The sequence below is a fragment of the Natator depressus genome, chromosome 1, assembly GCF_965152275.1.
Source record: "Natator depressus isolate rNatDep1 chromosome 1, rNatDep2.hap1, whole genome shotgun sequence".
In the NCBI taxonomy this organism is placed as follows: domain Eukaryota; kingdom Metazoa; phylum Chordata; order Testudines; family Cheloniidae; genus Natator; species Natator depressus.
Genome location: NC_134234.1, coordinates 282,640,855 through 282,658,282, shown reverse-complemented (window position 1 = coordinate 282,658,282; position 17,428 = coordinate 282,640,855). Strand labels below are relative to the sequence as shown.

Sequence of the window (17,428 nt, the reverse complement as noted above, 5' to 3'; positions counted from 1 at the left end):
GAAACGATTTGGGGGGATATGGTAGAGGTCTATAAAATCATCAAAGGTATGGAGAAAGTGAATGTTACTTAACCCTTCACGTAACCCAAGAATCAGGGGTCACCAAATGAAATCAATAGGCGACAGGTTTAAAACAAACAAAAAGAAGTACTTCTTCACACAATGCACAGTCAACCTGTGGAACTCCTTGCCAAGGGATGTCGTGAAGGCCAAAAGCATAACTGGATTTAAAAAAAAAAAAGATAAGTTCATGAAGGATACGTCCGTCAATGGCTATTAGCCACTTTCTGGGTGCCCCTAAGCCTTTGATTGCCACATGCTGGGACTGGATGAGAGGGGATGTATCACTCAATAATTATCTTGTTCTGTTCATTCCCTCTGACACATCTGGCATTGGCCACTGTCGGAGGACACGATATGAGGCTGGATGGACCACTGGTCTGACCCAGTATGGCCAATATTATATTCGTGTCTGAGAATTATTTGGTGGAGTTCTTTCACTAAACTTGACTCAGCTGGGTTAAAATAAGATCACTACTTGCTGTAATTTTGTGTAACATTCTTGCCTTGTCTGTGAGGCTATTTAAAGGAGTGAATCAGGTTTTGTTTTGTGTTTTTTAAAGAAAAGAATTGGTCCTTAATCATTTAAAAAAAAAAAAAAGATAGGTGAATGCAATACACATATTCAAGCATTTCCATCTCACTCTGTACGCTAAATTATTTTGCATAAATAAAACTGTCCTAGACACATCCCCACAGTTTCTTTCCAGACTACACTTAATCAAGAACCAATTCAGTCTGCCATTTCCTGAGAAATTGGCCATGTGTAGCAGTCTGGAGGTTGAAGGAGAAGCTTTGAAGAAAACGCGACTCTGGGGAGGTAGTTCGGATTCTGTTGATTTCTGGGATTATATCCACAGGGAAAATAGTATGATATTCCATGAAAGTTTTTTTTATGTAAAAACCCCCCACATTTGCTACATAGTCTACTTTAGGTTTCAGAGTAGCAGCTGTGTTAGTCGTGAGCTGAAGTGAGCTGTAGCTCACGAAAGCTCATGCTCAAATAAATTGGTTAGTCTCTAAGGTGCCACAAGTACTCCTTTTCTTTTTACTGTAACAAGAGTGATCAGGTAAGGTGAGCTATTACCAGCAGGAGAGCGGGGGGGAAAAAACCTTTCCTAGTGATAATCAAGGTGGGCGATATCCAGCAGTTGACAAGAACATCTAAGGAACGGCAGGGGGGAGATAAACATGGGGAAATAGTTTTACTTTGTGTAATGACACATCCATTCCCAGTCTTCATTCAAGCCTAAGTTAATTGTATCCAGTTTGCAAATTAATTCCAATTCAGCAGTCTCTCCTTGGAGTCTGTTTTTGAAGTTTTTTTTGTTGAAGAATTGCCACTTTTAGGTCTGTAATTGAGTGACCAAAAAGATTGAAGTGTTCTCCGACTGGTTTTTGAATGTTATAATTCTTGACGTCTGATTTGTGTCCATTTATTCTTTTACGTAGAGACTGTCCAGTTTGACCAATGTACATGGCAGAGGGGCATTGCTGGCACATGATGGCATATATTGCATTGGTAGATGTGCAGGTGAACGAGCCTCTGATGGTGTGGCTGATGTGATTAAGCGCTATGATGATGTCCCCTGAATAGACATGTGGGCACAGTTGGCAACGGGCTTTGTTGCAAAGATAGGTTCCTGGGTTAGTGGTTCTGGTGTGTGGTTGCTGGTGAGTAATTTGCTTCAGGTTGGGGGGCTGTCTGTAAGCAAGGACTGGCCTGTCTCCCAAGATCTGTGAGAGTGGTGGGTCGTCCTTCAGGATAGGTTGTAGATCCTTGATGATGCGTTGGAGAGGTTTTAGTTGGGGCTGAAGGTGATGGCTAGTGGCGTTCTGTTATTTTCTTTGTTGGGCCTGTCCTCTGGTGGGTAACTTCTGGGTACTCTTCTGGCTCTGTCAATTTGTTTCTTCACTTCAGCAGGTGGGTATTGTAGTTGTAAGAACGCTCTCCTGCTGGTAATAGCTCACCTTACCTGGTCGCTCTGGTTACAGTGTGTATGGTAACACCCATTGGTTCATGTTCTCTGTGTATATAAATCTCCCCACTGTATTTTCCACTGAATGCATCCGATGAAGTGAGCTGTAGCTCACAAAAGCTTATGCTCAAATAAATTTGTTAGTCTCTAAGGTGCCACAAGTCCTCCTTTTCTTTTTATAGTCTACTTTATTATTTTATTCAAGGAAGGACTTTCATACTAGGCAAAATTTTCAGATAGGTCATTCTAAAATATATATTGCTATTCTCAGTTTGTTTTAGTACGTTATCAAAACTATTTTGTTTAGAGTGGTGTGTACTCCTTGTATAAAGTATGCCTCCCTTTTGATACGGTGAAATCATAAGAATTACATCACAATACTTCTCTCAACAACCAAGTGAATACATAATTACAAAGCTATGACATCATTGCTGGATTAATAAGAAAGATATGCTGGATTGAGAAGTTTTATTTAAAATCAAAGAAATGGTAATAGTGGAGGAAACAGAAAAATGCAGTCAAATCAAGCAATTCTTTTTTAATAAAGTTTACTTTTTTTTGAATTTTCCTTTTAGTATGAAAATTTTTCTGTTCTCAGCTTTTCTCCCCAACCCCCCTAATCAAACACTCTACAGGGAAGATCAGTGTTATCCCATAAATTGTTTTAAAGACTGTTTTGTAATGTATTTGATTTAGAGTTGCTTCTGCATTTTCATGTGGAATTAGGCAAATGGTGCATGATATGAAAATGTTTTATTATTGAGTGCTTTTTAAAGGTAGTTGCCATCTCGTGGAAAAATCGGAAGCTTCAGCTTAGGATATATATATATATATATATATATATATATAATATATAAAAAAACTTCAGCTTAGGATGGATATATATATATTTGACTGAAAACAAGACAGTTGGGCTTTGGTGGAGGCATATTTCAGTGGAATTATTGTGCATTCCTAAATTACTGGTACATTCACTAGAAAGCCATGAGCCACAAAGTGCTATAGGGACCAGAGGTGAAATTCTGACCCTATTGAAGTCAATGGCAAAATTTGTGGACCCAGGATTTCACCCATGTTCCTTCTCCTGCAGTAATGTAGCCATTGATATTGGAATAGCCATAGTATGGGTATATATGAATACTTATTACAGGCTAATAATCCATGCTGCTCTGAAGAACTGTAGTAAAGAATGGGTTTAGAGAAACTAACAAAACTACTCCTAAGTAATTCTCTGGCTATAAACTATTTTTCCTTTCCTAATATGCAATTAATTTTTACTAAGTTCAAGATGAAGAGCAGTTACAGGATATTCTTGAAAACTTTTGTCCCACTCTGCAGCAATTAGTTACAGTTAAACCTGGGGTTTAGACTAGTATAGAAAATGAAAAAGTGGTAATTTATGGATTAGTTAAAAACTTCACCTTTTATGCCTAATAAAAATAAATAACCTGAATTTTTCTTTTGGAACTTATTATTAAATGAAAATATCCTGTCTTTTATTCTAATAAAATCAATGAGGAAATACCCCAGAACTGCACTTAGAGTGATTTAGTAGGTTCAGCTAACGCTTCTACCTACAAAGTAAATGCATGTATTTACTTTTACACAACTTATATTTTATTCTAGTCATACTTTGTTGTCTCTTTTCATAGACTTTTTTATGCACGTTGTTTATTATAATCTGTGCTAGAAAACTCAGAATGTGAAAAGAGGTTTTTATATGTTCCGTTTAATTTATATTGTATGGTACTTTGCTGTTGACTTGCATCAAATTAGATTTATCTTCGGCACTGAGAAATGAGGTGATCAACCACTATTTTATTTACTTAAAATAGAAATTATTTATGTGGGGTGGTAAAACTGGCTTCCACTGCAGTTGCAAATGCTATGTTCTGACTTGACTTGGTGCCTGATTCAGTGGCTTTTTAACTTCATAAATTGGGCTCATGCATATTTGTATTATTTCATTGTAATTCACTAAGCAAACACTTCTATAAGAATTTTTTTGTTTTATAAAGACAAGTTAATGTTTCCAGCAGAAAGGAAAAGTAGAATAAATTTTAACTTGCTAGCTAGATCATTTCTACTGAACAATGCAAGACTCACTGGTTTTGACTAGTAGGAAGTTTTTGATGAAAATTAGGCAATTCCAGAGAGAGGTAATTATCTTGACTTATTGCCACTATTTCAGACAGCACCTTTTGGCAAATGCTATTGTCTTTGTGAGAGACAAGATGGAAGAGGGGATATCATTAAGTTCTTTCTTTAAACCCTTAGTCCAGACCCAAAAACTTGTATTCAATGGTACATATGTTTTTCTTTTTTGATCTGTTCGGGGTAAAGAATTATTTAATCCATTAACATAAATAATGTAGAAATTTTCTGCTTTACAGAAAGATTTTTAAATCAATTCTACAAGATTTCTTAATATCTTAATGTCTTGGTGTACTGTTGAGTCCAATAAAATGATAAACCAAATCTCCCTTGGTGATACCTACAATAATATTGAAAAACTAAAATTTAATAAAGAGAATTAGTTTTAGTATTCTAAACCGGTTACTTATTTGCTTCAGGGTGCTAAACTCTAATATAATTTAATCTACATCCATATGAGATCTTAAATCACTGGTGATTACGGAAGAGATCTTTTTGAAATTTGTGAAGACAGAAGATCAGACTCTGTGCTAGCAAGGCATTTGCTGGTTATTGCCCTGTGTTCACATTCAGCAGCATACTTTGTTGCACAAAACTGATAACACATTTGTTTTCCCTATGAACGAGAGGGATTATTGTTTTGCTCTGAAATGTTTCCCTTTTTTCCCACACTCTCTTACAACCCCACTCAACTCACCCCTTGTGTTTTGGTTGTGTGTTGCTGTGGCTATCACCCTTCAGATGAGTTGAGTGAAGAGAGTGCAAATGACTGTTGATTGGAATACCTCAAGCTTGTAATATCTGTACAATGCTTTGTGTCCACACATGATAGTTCATTTTATTGAACATATTACAGTCGTGCCTGAAGGCTCTAGTCAGGTCGGGAGATCCCATTTTACTTTGCTCTGAGCAAACACTGACTTAGAGTGCTTACAGTCTCTCAATTTTCTAGCATTAGTTTTATTGTCTGGATGGAGCATCTGGGACACCGCCATTAGCAGTGGTCAGGTTGAACTGATGATGGTTGCTGCTATTCAGCGCGGACAGGAAGTCTGAAGTACTTCAGCTTCACTAGTTTAACTAGTCCTCCTAACTTCCTCCCACAATGTGGCGTTTCAAGGTTACGGGTCTCCTTTTGTCACCCCACCTCTGCCCCTAGTGCCTCAGATATCCCATGTGGCAATTCTTCATTTAATAAGGGCCAGTATCTTGCATGGTATATAATGCTGAGCATTATTTACTCAGTGCTGACAATCTGCTCAGCTGCATATAGAAGATAAGACAAGGATTTTACTTTAAGATGATAGACAATGGTCAAAATATCACACGCTTTGGGGGCAGAGACCATTTTGTGTGTGTGGGCGGGAGGATGCATGTATTTTGCACAGTGCCTATCACAGTGGGCTCCTGATCCATGTCTGGAGTTTTTAGGTGCTACTGCTTTATAAAATAGTAGTGCAGATATTTTTTTAATGCACCTATAATAGCACCACTTTTGTGCAGAAGTATGGTGCACTATTCAAGTGAATTGTGTTTTGAGGCAGTATTTAAGAGGAAAGGATGGGTGTTACATGGGGTAGGGAGGGCAACCCAGTTATAGGGGACGGATTAGAGAAAGATGCAGGATTGAGAATGGAAGGAGTTAATGAGTGCACTTTACTACAATTAAACTGCAAAGAGCTGAAGCAAACATGTACTTTTATAAGCTGGTGGTACTCTAGTGTTAGCTAGCCACACCTTTTTTTTTGTTTTGTTTTGCCTTTGTTTGTCTATTCTAGTGAAGATCTTTTGGAGCTGTACATTGGCCTGTGTCATTAAACCTGTGCAGGATCTAGAGTGATGAGGTGATCTGAAGATCACCACCTAAGCTTACAGCCAGCAGGTCTACACTAGGCTTACTGAATTGAGTATTGAATGCAACACTCGGTGATGCTATGACAGTGTTGAGGGGGTGAATATGGTACAATAATGTTTAGTATAATACTTTATCTCAGGGCCACCTGAATCACTTTCCACTTATATCAGGAGTTGAACTCAGTCCTGATGAGCAAGCAATTCAGCAAGCCAATCTGAATTATTGACAGTTACTGGGAGGCCAGACATGCAGAAAACCCAAAGGATCATGTCCTGGAGACAGGAGTGTTTACGCTACCTGAGATGATTACAAATTATTTTTAATCTTGCTAATTAGCTCTTGACAACGCTTACATTTTACTTCAGAAGAATTAACTATTTTTATTACTGAGTCCATTCAATCACTTCTTTCCTATAACTTACTTTTATCTTTAGGCATGTTATGTCAGAAAAATTATATACTGATTATTGGTAAACTCTAACTACTGGTCAACTGTTGTTGAGCAGTATTGATCAGATTTCACGTTTACAACAGTTTAGAATGAGAGAGAAATGCCTAATGCATTTAGTATTTAAAAACTGAAAAGTAAGGTGAGCTAGCCAGTTTCATATGGAACCTTGTTCTGGCTGTTCTCCAGAAATTCCTAGATCCTAGGAAGCCAAGCTCCCTAATGGATCACAACTCCTCCAACTTCCCTATTCTACATGTAGCACTTGCCACACCTCTCTTGCACTTCAGTCACCAGTGTCTTCACCCATTCTCCTGTAGGCTTCTAGACAGTTTTATAACTTTTTTAAACTGTCAGCCAGGACAAGAACCTTGATGTTTTTATCACTTCCCTTTTAACTTTTAGAATACTTACTTTTTCATTCACAGGCTGAAATTGGCATTCTAATGTCAACTTTCAAATTGAAATATTTACATCATCAATAAAATCTGAGTGACCCTGAAAATATTCAGACAAAACAAATAAATATGTGATGGTGGTGGTGGTGGTGGTTATGGTGTTTTAATTTATAGTAGGGCTGTCACGCGATTAAAAGAATTAATCACTATTAATTGCACTGTTAAACTACAATAGAATACCATTTATTTAAATATTTTTGGATGTTTTCTACATTTTCAAATATATTGATTTCAATTATAACACAGAATACAAAGTGTAAAGTGCTTTCTTTATTTATTTTTGATTACAAGTATTTGCACTGTAAGAAAACAGAAAAAATAGTATTTTTCAATTCACCTAATACAAGTACTATAGTGCAATCTCTTTATCAGGAAAGTTGAACTTGCAAATGTAGAATTATGTAAAAAAAACCCACATTCAAAAATAAAATGTTAAAATTTTACAGCCTGCAAGTCCACTCAGTCCTACTTCGTGTTCTACCAATCGCTCAGACAAACACGTTTGTTTACATTTGCAGGAGATAATGCTGCCCACTTCTTGTTTACAATGTCACCTGAAAGTGAAAACAGGCGTTCTCATGGCACTGTTGTAGCTGGAGTCACAAGATATTTACATGCTGGATGCGCTAAAGATTCATGTGTCTCTTCATGCTTCAACCACCATTCCAAGGGGCATGCGCCTATGCTGATGACAGGTTCTGCTTGATAACAGTCCAAAGCAGTGTGGACTGACACATGTTCATTTTCATTACCTTAGTCAGATGCCACCAGCAGAAGGTTGATTTTTTTTTTAATTTGGTTATTTATTTATTTATTTTGGTGGTTCAGGTTCTGTAGTTTCTGCATCAGAATGTTGCTCTTTTCAGACTTCTGAAAGCATGCTCCACACCTCGTGCCTCTCAGATTTTGGAAGGCACTTCAGATTCTTAAACTTTTGGGTCGAGTACTGTAGCTATCTTTAAAAATCTCACATTGGTACTTTCTTTGCGTTTTCTCAAATCTGCAATGAAAGTGTTCTTAAACACTTAACAACATGTGCTGGGTCATCATCTGAGACTGCTATAACATTAATTCTGTGGCAGAATTATGCCCCCCAATCTCTGCCCATGCTTTGGAGGTTGTTGTGACTGCAAAAAAAAATCTGCTGGGGGCTGCATGCGGCCACGGTGGCTGCAATTGATTTACACTGTTCTAGCTGCCTGTACCTTTTAACCCTAGTGGCCATCTTACATTGGTTTCATTTTCAAGACTACATTAGCTGGGAAAAGGGCTAGAAACACAGCTTTCATTTGTATTTTAAAAATGATTATTCTCTCTCTACGTTTCTAGTTCCCTCCCAAATCATGGGCCCGAAGGCTGGCTGTGCTTTGGTGGTGGTCGGAAATCCTATCATGCTCCATTTCTCCCGCCCTCCCGCACAGTAGAAGTATGATGAAATAATCAATATGCATAATCAGGAAGCTGGTGACAAAATGCATCTAATATACTCCTTAGTTTTTCCTGCAGCTGCTATGTGTATATCAGTGTTTTCCTACACTTTGCTGCTGCAGTCACAAAATATTGGCATTCATTATGTTAACTTTCCAGCTTACACAATGCTAGACTCTGGAATCCCTTGAGTTTTCTTTGTAGACAAATCTGATGGCACTTTCTGCCTCTTCATTCATGCCTTCAGAAGCTATTGTGCAAAGTGTAGCTCACTGAAATAACAATGTGGACATAGTACTGCCATTACACGTTAGACGTCATCTCTGCCTCACCTTCAGCCATTCAGATTCACACTTAACCAAAGTGACACTTGATTCTGTTGGTGTGATTCCGAGATGAGTTCATTAGCCAAGGGAAAACCAAAATAGACAGGATGAGGGATGAAGTACCCTGTGTTCCCTGTTAATTTATTTGGTATCTGATGGGGAGTCTCTTTCTTTCTGCCTCTTCTCAGAGGAGCCAGAGTTCTTGAGTTTGTCTGTCATGCACTTGTAGCTGACTGGGCTCTGTGGTCTACCAGGCACTGCAGCGCAATGGGGAAGTAACCTTTCTGGTTAACTTTTTCTGATGGTTCTTGGGGCTCAAGAATGAGCAAGTGAGTTTTTTTATCTTTAGCTCCACCGTGGTTGGTAAAGCCCCACTTGCTCTCAGACCTTCTTTCTTTTGCAAGGATATTTCTAATAGTTGCTCAGTTTTCTGGTGCTTTTAGGTATACACACCTGTGTTATGATGACTCTGATTAGACAAAATATGTGCCAGTGAGCATTGTTCTACATTTGTAGCCAGCCTCCACAAGTGATAGTTATTCTCTTCTTCACACAAGCTATTTTTCATCTTGTAGGCTCTCACTGTAATATTGCAGTAACAATCTGCAGAGAGACAGTAGAAAATGTTCTTTCTCATTCAGAAGTAAATCTGGCGTTTCCTAACAAATGCTTTAGTTTAAAACCCAAATAACATTCTTAAATTTTTTGTATGTAATTTCCTAGGTGGTTGTTTTGGGACAAAAGTAAAAGTAGGTATCTGTCTGTTATATGTAACTCTGACAATCTCTGCATCATCAGCAGAATTTGAAGCCTGAGTCTTTGGCACAGACTTCACCGCTTGAGCTATAGGTATAACTTCAGTAGCTGGCAGAAGAAGGATTTTTATCCCAGAGTGTGGGGGAATGAGACACTGAAGCCATATTCTGGGTCTGGGTATGTCTGGCCTAGTTTGTCCTCCCATGCCACCCCCAAGAGGTCAGAGCGCTCCTGCGCACTTTGGGTGGTGGGAGGGATTGGCATGGGAAGCCAAACCCAGCTCTCTCAAAATCAACTCTACCCCACCCCTTGCCGCACTGGCTCTGGCAGCTTCCAGGTATTGCCAGTAAAGTGTGGTGATGGTGATGGTGCTGCTGCTCTGGCAGTGGCTTGAGCTGGAGTTTTTAGAACGTTCAGTGGTTTTGAGAGGCTACCAAAATTTTCCAGAGGTCGAAGGAAAGCAAGGGAGAGGAAATAGCAACTAAATATTTTTTGACAATTTTGCTAAATCTGAATGGAATCTTACGGGACAAAGAAAAAAGGCATGTTTACAGCCTGAGACGTTGGTGAATATCAAAGACTGACTGCAAGCATGTATGTGTTAATACTTCTCCAAGAAAAGGGTGCAAAAATCCTTTAGAATGGAAAGTGTTAAACAGCCTAAATATAAGGGTTCCTACCAGCTCCCCAAATAAGTGTGGCTTTGTAATCTTTTACTTTGTCAAAACTATTCTTGAGTTCCTAGAACCAGAAATCAAAATGACTACTACAGAATATCAGAAATATCTGAGAATGAGGCACTGAAGTTCACATTTCTAACCAGGCTTTTTTCATTCTATAGAAATTTCCACATTAGCAGGTATAATTTTTTTTATCATTGCATTGAAATGCTTACCTGGTATTCTGAAACTTTGCTGAAAGCAAACAAAAGCTTTATATGCAGAAGTACACTGATTTAAAAGAAGTCTCCCCATGTTCCACAACATAATGTGTGCTTTTGCGCCTTTGCTCTGGAGTTCTGTTAATATAAAATTAATGTAATGCTTTTGCTTTTGGGTTTTAAGGGATCTTGAAATATCATAGTAATCCAGTAAGAGGGATGACAGTATTTCCTTATTTATTTAGGTGTTAATCAAAACTTAACTTTTAGTAGTAGAATATGCCCATGAAATGTTTATGCCATTCTGTAGTACAGAAGTATTTCTCTAGCATAACAGTGCTGCCTAATAGCATAAAAATATGTAACAACACAAACTGTATTTTTTTTTTAAAAGTGACCATTAATATACAAATTGCCTTATCCCTTTTGCTTCTTTGGAAAGCTACTGTGTATAGAGTGTAATCATTTTTCTTATCATTTTAGGTGACAAACAGCATGTTTGGTGCTTCAAGAAAGAAGTTTGTAGAGGGGGTCGACAGTGACTACCACGATGAAAACATGTACTACAGCCAGTCTTCAATGTTCCCACATCGGTCGGAAAAAGATGTAAGATGAGCAAACATAATATTTTGCCCTTTAATAATGGATTAATCTCATAACAAGATGGATGAAATTGAAATAAGGACAGAATGTCCTGTACTCAAGGGTATTCCTTTAAGCTGTAGCCTATGTAAATTAGTTGGTGTGTGGGCCTCACAGGTAGTTCAAATGAACTGCTTCAGTGCCCTACTCATAGTTTCTCAGCTAGAGATAAAGGTAGTTTAGTTCCCAGAAAAGTCCTAGATGGATGGCCTGGATCTACTTTTCAAATTCAGCTATTTGAGAAGGATTAGGAGCATGTCCAGCCCTGGCCATTGCACAAGAACATTCCTTTCTTTTTTGTCCCTGATGTTGTGTTTCTGGCCCATTGTTGAAGCATTGCTTATTCTCTAAATAAAAGCGACTCCTTCTTTCACAGGTGCTACCAGACACCTGACTCCTTCATGGCCAAATATGCATAGGACTCACCTGCTTCTGTCTCCCATAAAATCGAGAATTAAATTGAGGGTTAGGATGCAAAAAAGATTCCTCAAATCTACTGGGAAAAAATAAACTATATTATTCCTTCCCCCACCTCCACCCCCCAAGGCAGGGAGATTGTAAAAGTTCAGAAGCATGTAGAAGGACAAAGTTCTTCTAGAAAACTCAAAATTGAGGACTTAGTATGATTATGCAAAACATAAAGGTCTATAGTAGTTTGTTAGAACACTTTTCCCATGATTGCCTCCTATTCCAGCAAGGTATATCCTTTTGAGAGGGTAACATTACGAGATGGGATACTCTAGCCCTTTACTGCTTTAAGGAATTGTTTGACTTGACACTTTTGAAGCACTGTCACTATATATTTCCTTTCAACAGTCAGGCTATTTAGAATTTTTTTCAAGTGGTAAATGGAGAGCTTTTTCCCCATTACATTTTAGTAAAGGAAGGGTTCTAGACCGTGTTTAAAACGCATACTCTAGATGCAAAACTATATTTTCTGCCTCTAGCTAACTATTTATATAACAGCTGTCACTATAGTGATGTTCTGGTTTGCCATTTAAGCTAGCTTCATCACTAAGACTTTACCAAGGTGAAAGCAGCAAAACGAAGGGGAGGGCACCTGAAGTCTTGTCTTATAATTGGATGACTTAATGCAAGTGTCTGGGCAACAAACAGCACCACAAGTAGTTCAAGAGATTCTAAGAGTATTTGAGAGCCTTGGTTTAAGCCTTGCCTACACTACGGTGTTTTGTCAACTCCAGTTATGCCGATGCTCTTTCTGTTGGCGGAGAGCATCCACAATTGGTGCTCTAGCATTGATAGTGAGAGCAGTGCACTGTGGTTAATTATTCCACTGTGCTACTTACCACCTTCTGCTGGTAGGAGTTGTGGGAAGGTGGAGTGGATCTCAGGGCATCATGTGTTCGCTCAGCGTCGAATTATGCAAATTTTTCTGTCCCATCATTCCATGGGCTTCTGACTGCATTTTGCAGCATCTTTCAATGGCCCCTGTTTACTGTGCGCCCTTCATCTCTGTCTGAAAGGATGGATCTTGCATTGCTCTCTACTGTTGTGGTCACTGTTATGAACAGATAACAGCTGGTCATGCAGTATATCATGAGGATCCAATCTGAACAGGAATCAGAGGTGCCTGACCTGTTTGTGTACCATGGAAAGAAGCAACACCAGATTGCTTTTGGCATTCACAGAGCAGCTGCACATGGTGCACCATTGCTTTTGGGCTCCAGAACAAAGCACTGAGTGGTGGGATTGCATTGTTATGCAGGTCTGGGATGATGAGCAGTGGCCGCAGAGCTTTCAGATGCGGAAAGCCAACTTACTGGAACTGTGTGCGGAACTTGCCCTCTCAATGGAGAAGCGCATGGTGATTGCTGTGTGGAAGCTGTCAACTTCAGACTGCGGCTGGTCAGTCACAAATCAGTTTGGAGTTGGGAAGTCCACTATTGGGACTGCATTAACACAAGTGTGCAGGGCCATTAGTCACATCCTGCTACGAAAGGACTGTGACTCTTGACAACGTGTGTGAAATAGTGGATGGCTTTGTGGCAATGGGATTCCATAACTGTGGCGGGGCAATAAATGGCAGGCATGTCCCAATTTTGGCCCTGGACCATCTTGTGACGGAGGATATTAATAGAAAGGGGTACTTCTCTATGGTATTGCCGGTGTTTGTGGATTACCTTGGGTGTTTCACTGACATCAACGCGGAGTGGTCCAGGAAGGTGCTTGATGCACGTATCTTCAGGAACACTGGAGTGTACAGAAAACTGCAAGCAGGGACTTTTTTTCCAGACCAGAAGATTCCAGTGGAGGAATGTTGAAATGCCCATAGTGATTCTGAGAGACCCAGCATACCCCTTACTCCCATGACTCATGAAGCCTCACATGGGAAACCTGGACAGCAGCAAGGAGCGCTTCAACAATAGGCTGAGCAGGTGCAGAATGACCGTAGAACGTGCCTTTGACAGATTAAACAACATGCTGGCCCTGCCTTTATGGCAGATTAAATTTAAATGAGGAAAATATTCCCATGTCCATAGCAACCTACTGTGTGCTCCATAATATTTGTGAGGCTAAGGGTGAAAAGTTTCCTCTGGAGTGGAGCATGGAGATTGATTGCCTGGCAACTGATTTTGAGCAGCTAGATACCAGGGCTATTAGAGGGGCACAAGGGGGCGCTATTCGAATCATGGAGGCTTTGAGGCACCATTTTGACAAAGAGCAACAGTAATGTGTCTTTCTATACAGCACTCTTCCATGCTTTGGTAACTTGCCACCTTGCATGGAAATTTTGATGGTTCCTGTAGTCAGCAGATGATCAAATTGCCATTGTATTAATTCCAGCAGCAACCACCATATGTAGGAGACAACTAAAGATTTGGTTATCTTTCAGAGAGTGTTTTTATTAAATACCAATTAATAACACACACACAAGGCTTGGTGGGAAGGGAGATAACAGTGAAAGGCAGCGTAGGCTCTTACAGCTGTGTGTTAGTCCAGCTATCATTTTGGAAGCTGTCCGAAGTGGTGGCATGAATGGGGTGCTCAGACCTTCTAGGAAGTTGCAAGGAATGTGTGGGAGGAGTTTGGGGAGGGCTTGAAAAGCAGTTCTGTATCGGTTTGTGGGAGGGGAAGAGAAGGGGAGCATGCATGTATTCTGCCTGCAGCGTGATTAGGGACTTCAACATCTCCATTTGCTCCTCCATCACTCTGATCATCTCCACCTGCCCCATTAAAATTCACTCCTGGCTCTCCTTTCTGTCCTGCCTGTTTTATAATTTTCTTTTAAAGTTTCTCTCCACACCCTGTGTTCTTGTTTTTTGGCCTCTGGGGGTTGGAGCACCTCTCGAAACATGTCGTCCTTGCTCCTCCTTGGTCACTTCCTTATCTGCCGGTGTGTAGAGAGGTTCCCCTGAAGGCCACATCTGCAGAAGAACAAGGAACAATAAACAGAAGCATGATTTAATGCACTCCTAGCATCGAATCATTGTAGTAAAAGATGTGCATTTTTAAATGAATCAGTTTCTCACTGTCCCTTAGCAAGCACACAGCTCAGCGAATGCCCTAAACATGGTGAGTTCGGCCTGGGGGGGGAGGAAAAGGGGTGCTCAAGATGGGGCAAAGAGTCTAGGTGGTTTTTTAAGGGGAACACTGCAGGCAACTTGGAACAATATTGTAAACGCTGCCACCATTTTCCACAGACGGGGGCCATTGAAGCTGATATCTCACCCCTGATGGTAAGCAAGGATGCAAGAGTGCATCTCCTTCATCCGTGCGGCTTCAGACCAGGTCCCTAAGCTGCTCGCCTGTGTACCGCTTTGGTCCCTGCATAAGTGGTTGCTGATTGGCATGGGAAAGTTTCCTACAACAGGGGAAGGAACAAAACGGCTCTGCCATGGAACCTTCGGCAGAGGATTGGCGAGTACCTGCAGAAAAGTTTTTCCTAGAGATCTCTCTGCAGGATTCCTGTGAAATCTGTGTGTGCATTAACACACTGTTCTGCCGCACTGTTTAGCTGCACAGCAGGGAATGTGAAGCACACACAAACACAGCTAGTTGTTTACATTTCTATCCCTTCACCCACTTCAAGAATATGCAAAGCAAAGACAGCTCTGCCTCATATAACTGAGCAGCATCAACTCAACTGATCAGAGCTCTCCTGTCCTGCATCATGCGTGCCAGAGATGGACTGCTGGGACAGGCGAGATCCCTCCAGAGTGGAAAAGAGGTCCTGCTTTGCCTCACCACTGGACGATCCTGCTGTGTGCTTCACGTTGTCCTCCAACTCGACCTCCTTGTCCATGACTTCGTCCTTGGGGTTGAGTCCACTGACTCCAGCCCTGCCGAAGTATCCACAGGGCTCTTGGCGGTGGCAGTGGGGTCTCCACTGAGGATGGCATCCAGCTCCTTTATAGAAGTGGCAGGTCTTTGGTGCAGCATCAGGGTGACAGTTTGACTCCCTTGCTTTCTGGTACACCTGCCTCAGCTATTTTATCTGTGCACGGCACTGCTGCCTGTCCTGTTCATAGCCTTTATCCATCAAGCCACGAGAAATCTGACCATAGGTATCGAAGTTCTATAGCTGGAGCGGAGCTGGAACTTCACAGCCTCTTCTCTCCACAGTGCCAGCAGATCCAACAACTCAGGTGTGCTCCAAGCGGAGAGTGTTTGCTGTGTGGAGCCGCCCTGGTCAGATGGGAAGATGCGATGTGAAGTGTCCACTCCGAGCAAACAGGAAGTGGAATTTTCAAAAATTCCCAGGCCATTAAAGGGGGAAGGGCAGACGTCTATGTACCTGCTGACCAGAGTGGTCAGGCTGGGCATTGTGGGAAATCTCCTGGAGGCCATTTATTGGAACATAACCAAGCGTGATGTCTACACTCACACTTTGTCGATATAACGTTGCTGCAAAAAGCTCTATGCCTTTTGTCAAGATGGTGTTGTTTTGTCAGAAAAGCAGGAGAGTTTGTTGATGGAAGGAGCATTGCAGTTTGTACACCTCCTTTGTTGACAAAACTCTGTAGTGTAGAAAAAGGATATATCAGAGTCTACCTAGATTCTCACTAGGAAGTTCAGTTCTAGATAACCAGAGTTGAGATCTTCTGTTGTGGAAGAATTCCATATGTAGTTCAGTGACTCACCTGCCCACCCAGAACCTGGACAGTCTTAATTCACTGTGTCTGTTGACTTCATGTATAGTGCAGTGGTTTCATAGATCAGACTCCACTCCAGTCATCTAATCCTTCTCTTCTTCCATATTGGGTGTTCATGGCTTGGAGTCTGTAGATCTTCACTCATTTCACCTGTCATCAGTGACCCTCCTGTGCTTTTGAGGTGAATGGAATGGCTATGGGTAAAACACCCATAAATGCTGTTGCTATGGATTGCACTGGACAAGAGTCAACATGTGACTCAAGGTAGACTATTGTCTTTGGCAAAGGAATTGAATATACATTTTTATAGCGCTTCAAGCATCTTGATCTTCTTTTGACAACTCAGAATTCTGCTTGAAACAAAAGTGATTCTAATTTGAATTGACAATGTGACTACTGCATCCAAACGGGTGATAATTCTGAATCCAATTATTTTGTGAGCTTTGGTCAGAAAAGTATCTTATTCTTCTGACCTCTATCCTCTTCTGAGGAGAAAAAATATACTGGCTGATGTTCTAATTACATGTTGGCTCACAGACAAGAGTGGATGAAGTTGTCACCTCTAACCCTCAGTGCCTTGCTACTGTAGCTCTCTGCCTGCGACACCCACAAAATCAAGGCATTGTGATGCACTTGGGGTAAACAGTGACACAACTTTTCACTGGTCTGGATTGCATCCCATATCATAACCATTCAACCGCAAATAATTTCACTTCTCACAGACAAATCTATTTCCGTCAGTTTGCATCTGTAATGACAAAAGAGAGACCATCATGTTTTGTGAATTAGTTTTTGCAGTAAATGCTTTCTCCATGATTTGGTGTTTGGTTTTCTCTCCCAGTCCTTTGACTGACAAAATAGGCTACAGAACAAAGAAAATCAGTGACATCAGCATAATCTTTGGATTAGTTCACTAGATTTGTCTTGTCTGGAAAATCTGAATTCTTCTATAGTTTCCAGGCTTCATCTTCTCAAGGCTTGATGTTTTGTTCTGACCATCAAACTCATTTTTTCAAAAGCGACTCATGAGAAAGTGACAGAAGCTTTTCTTACATGGGGATAGGAGCTACATTACAGAAGGAAGGCGAGGGGGGAAGGCCACATCTGGCATACATCATCTGATAAGGAAAAATTTCTTGCTGATGTGATAGTAGGAGTCTCAGAGCTTTTGAAAATGTTCCCTACCACACACTTTTAGGTTGTTGCAAGCGGCCTTAGAAAGATTTTGAACTGTAAATACCTTTGATTGGAAGCTTTTGCTTGTAATATCTTGAGAGGCAAAATGCGGTTTGAGGTTGTCATCACACCACCTGATCATGTAGAGTTGC

At 40.5% G+C, this 17,428-nt stretch overlaps 1 protein-coding gene across 3 annotated transcripts in view; it reads left to right on the top strand.

Annotated features, from left to right (window-relative positions):
* Positions 1-17,428, top strand: part of CNOT2 (CCR4-NOT transcription complex subunit 2) — a 151,905-nt gene that overhangs the window by 75,924 nt on the left and 58,553 nt on the right. For all 3 annotated transcript variants that reach the window (XM_074942060.1, XM_074942059.1, XM_074942058.1), the window contains one exon: positions 10,828-10,950. In XM_074942060.1, coding sequence (XP_074798161.1) covers positions 10,840-10,950 — 111 coding nt within the window. In that variant the 5' untranslated portion in view covers positions 10,828-10,839. The remainder of the gene's footprint in view (positions 1-10,827; positions 10,951-17,428) is intronic.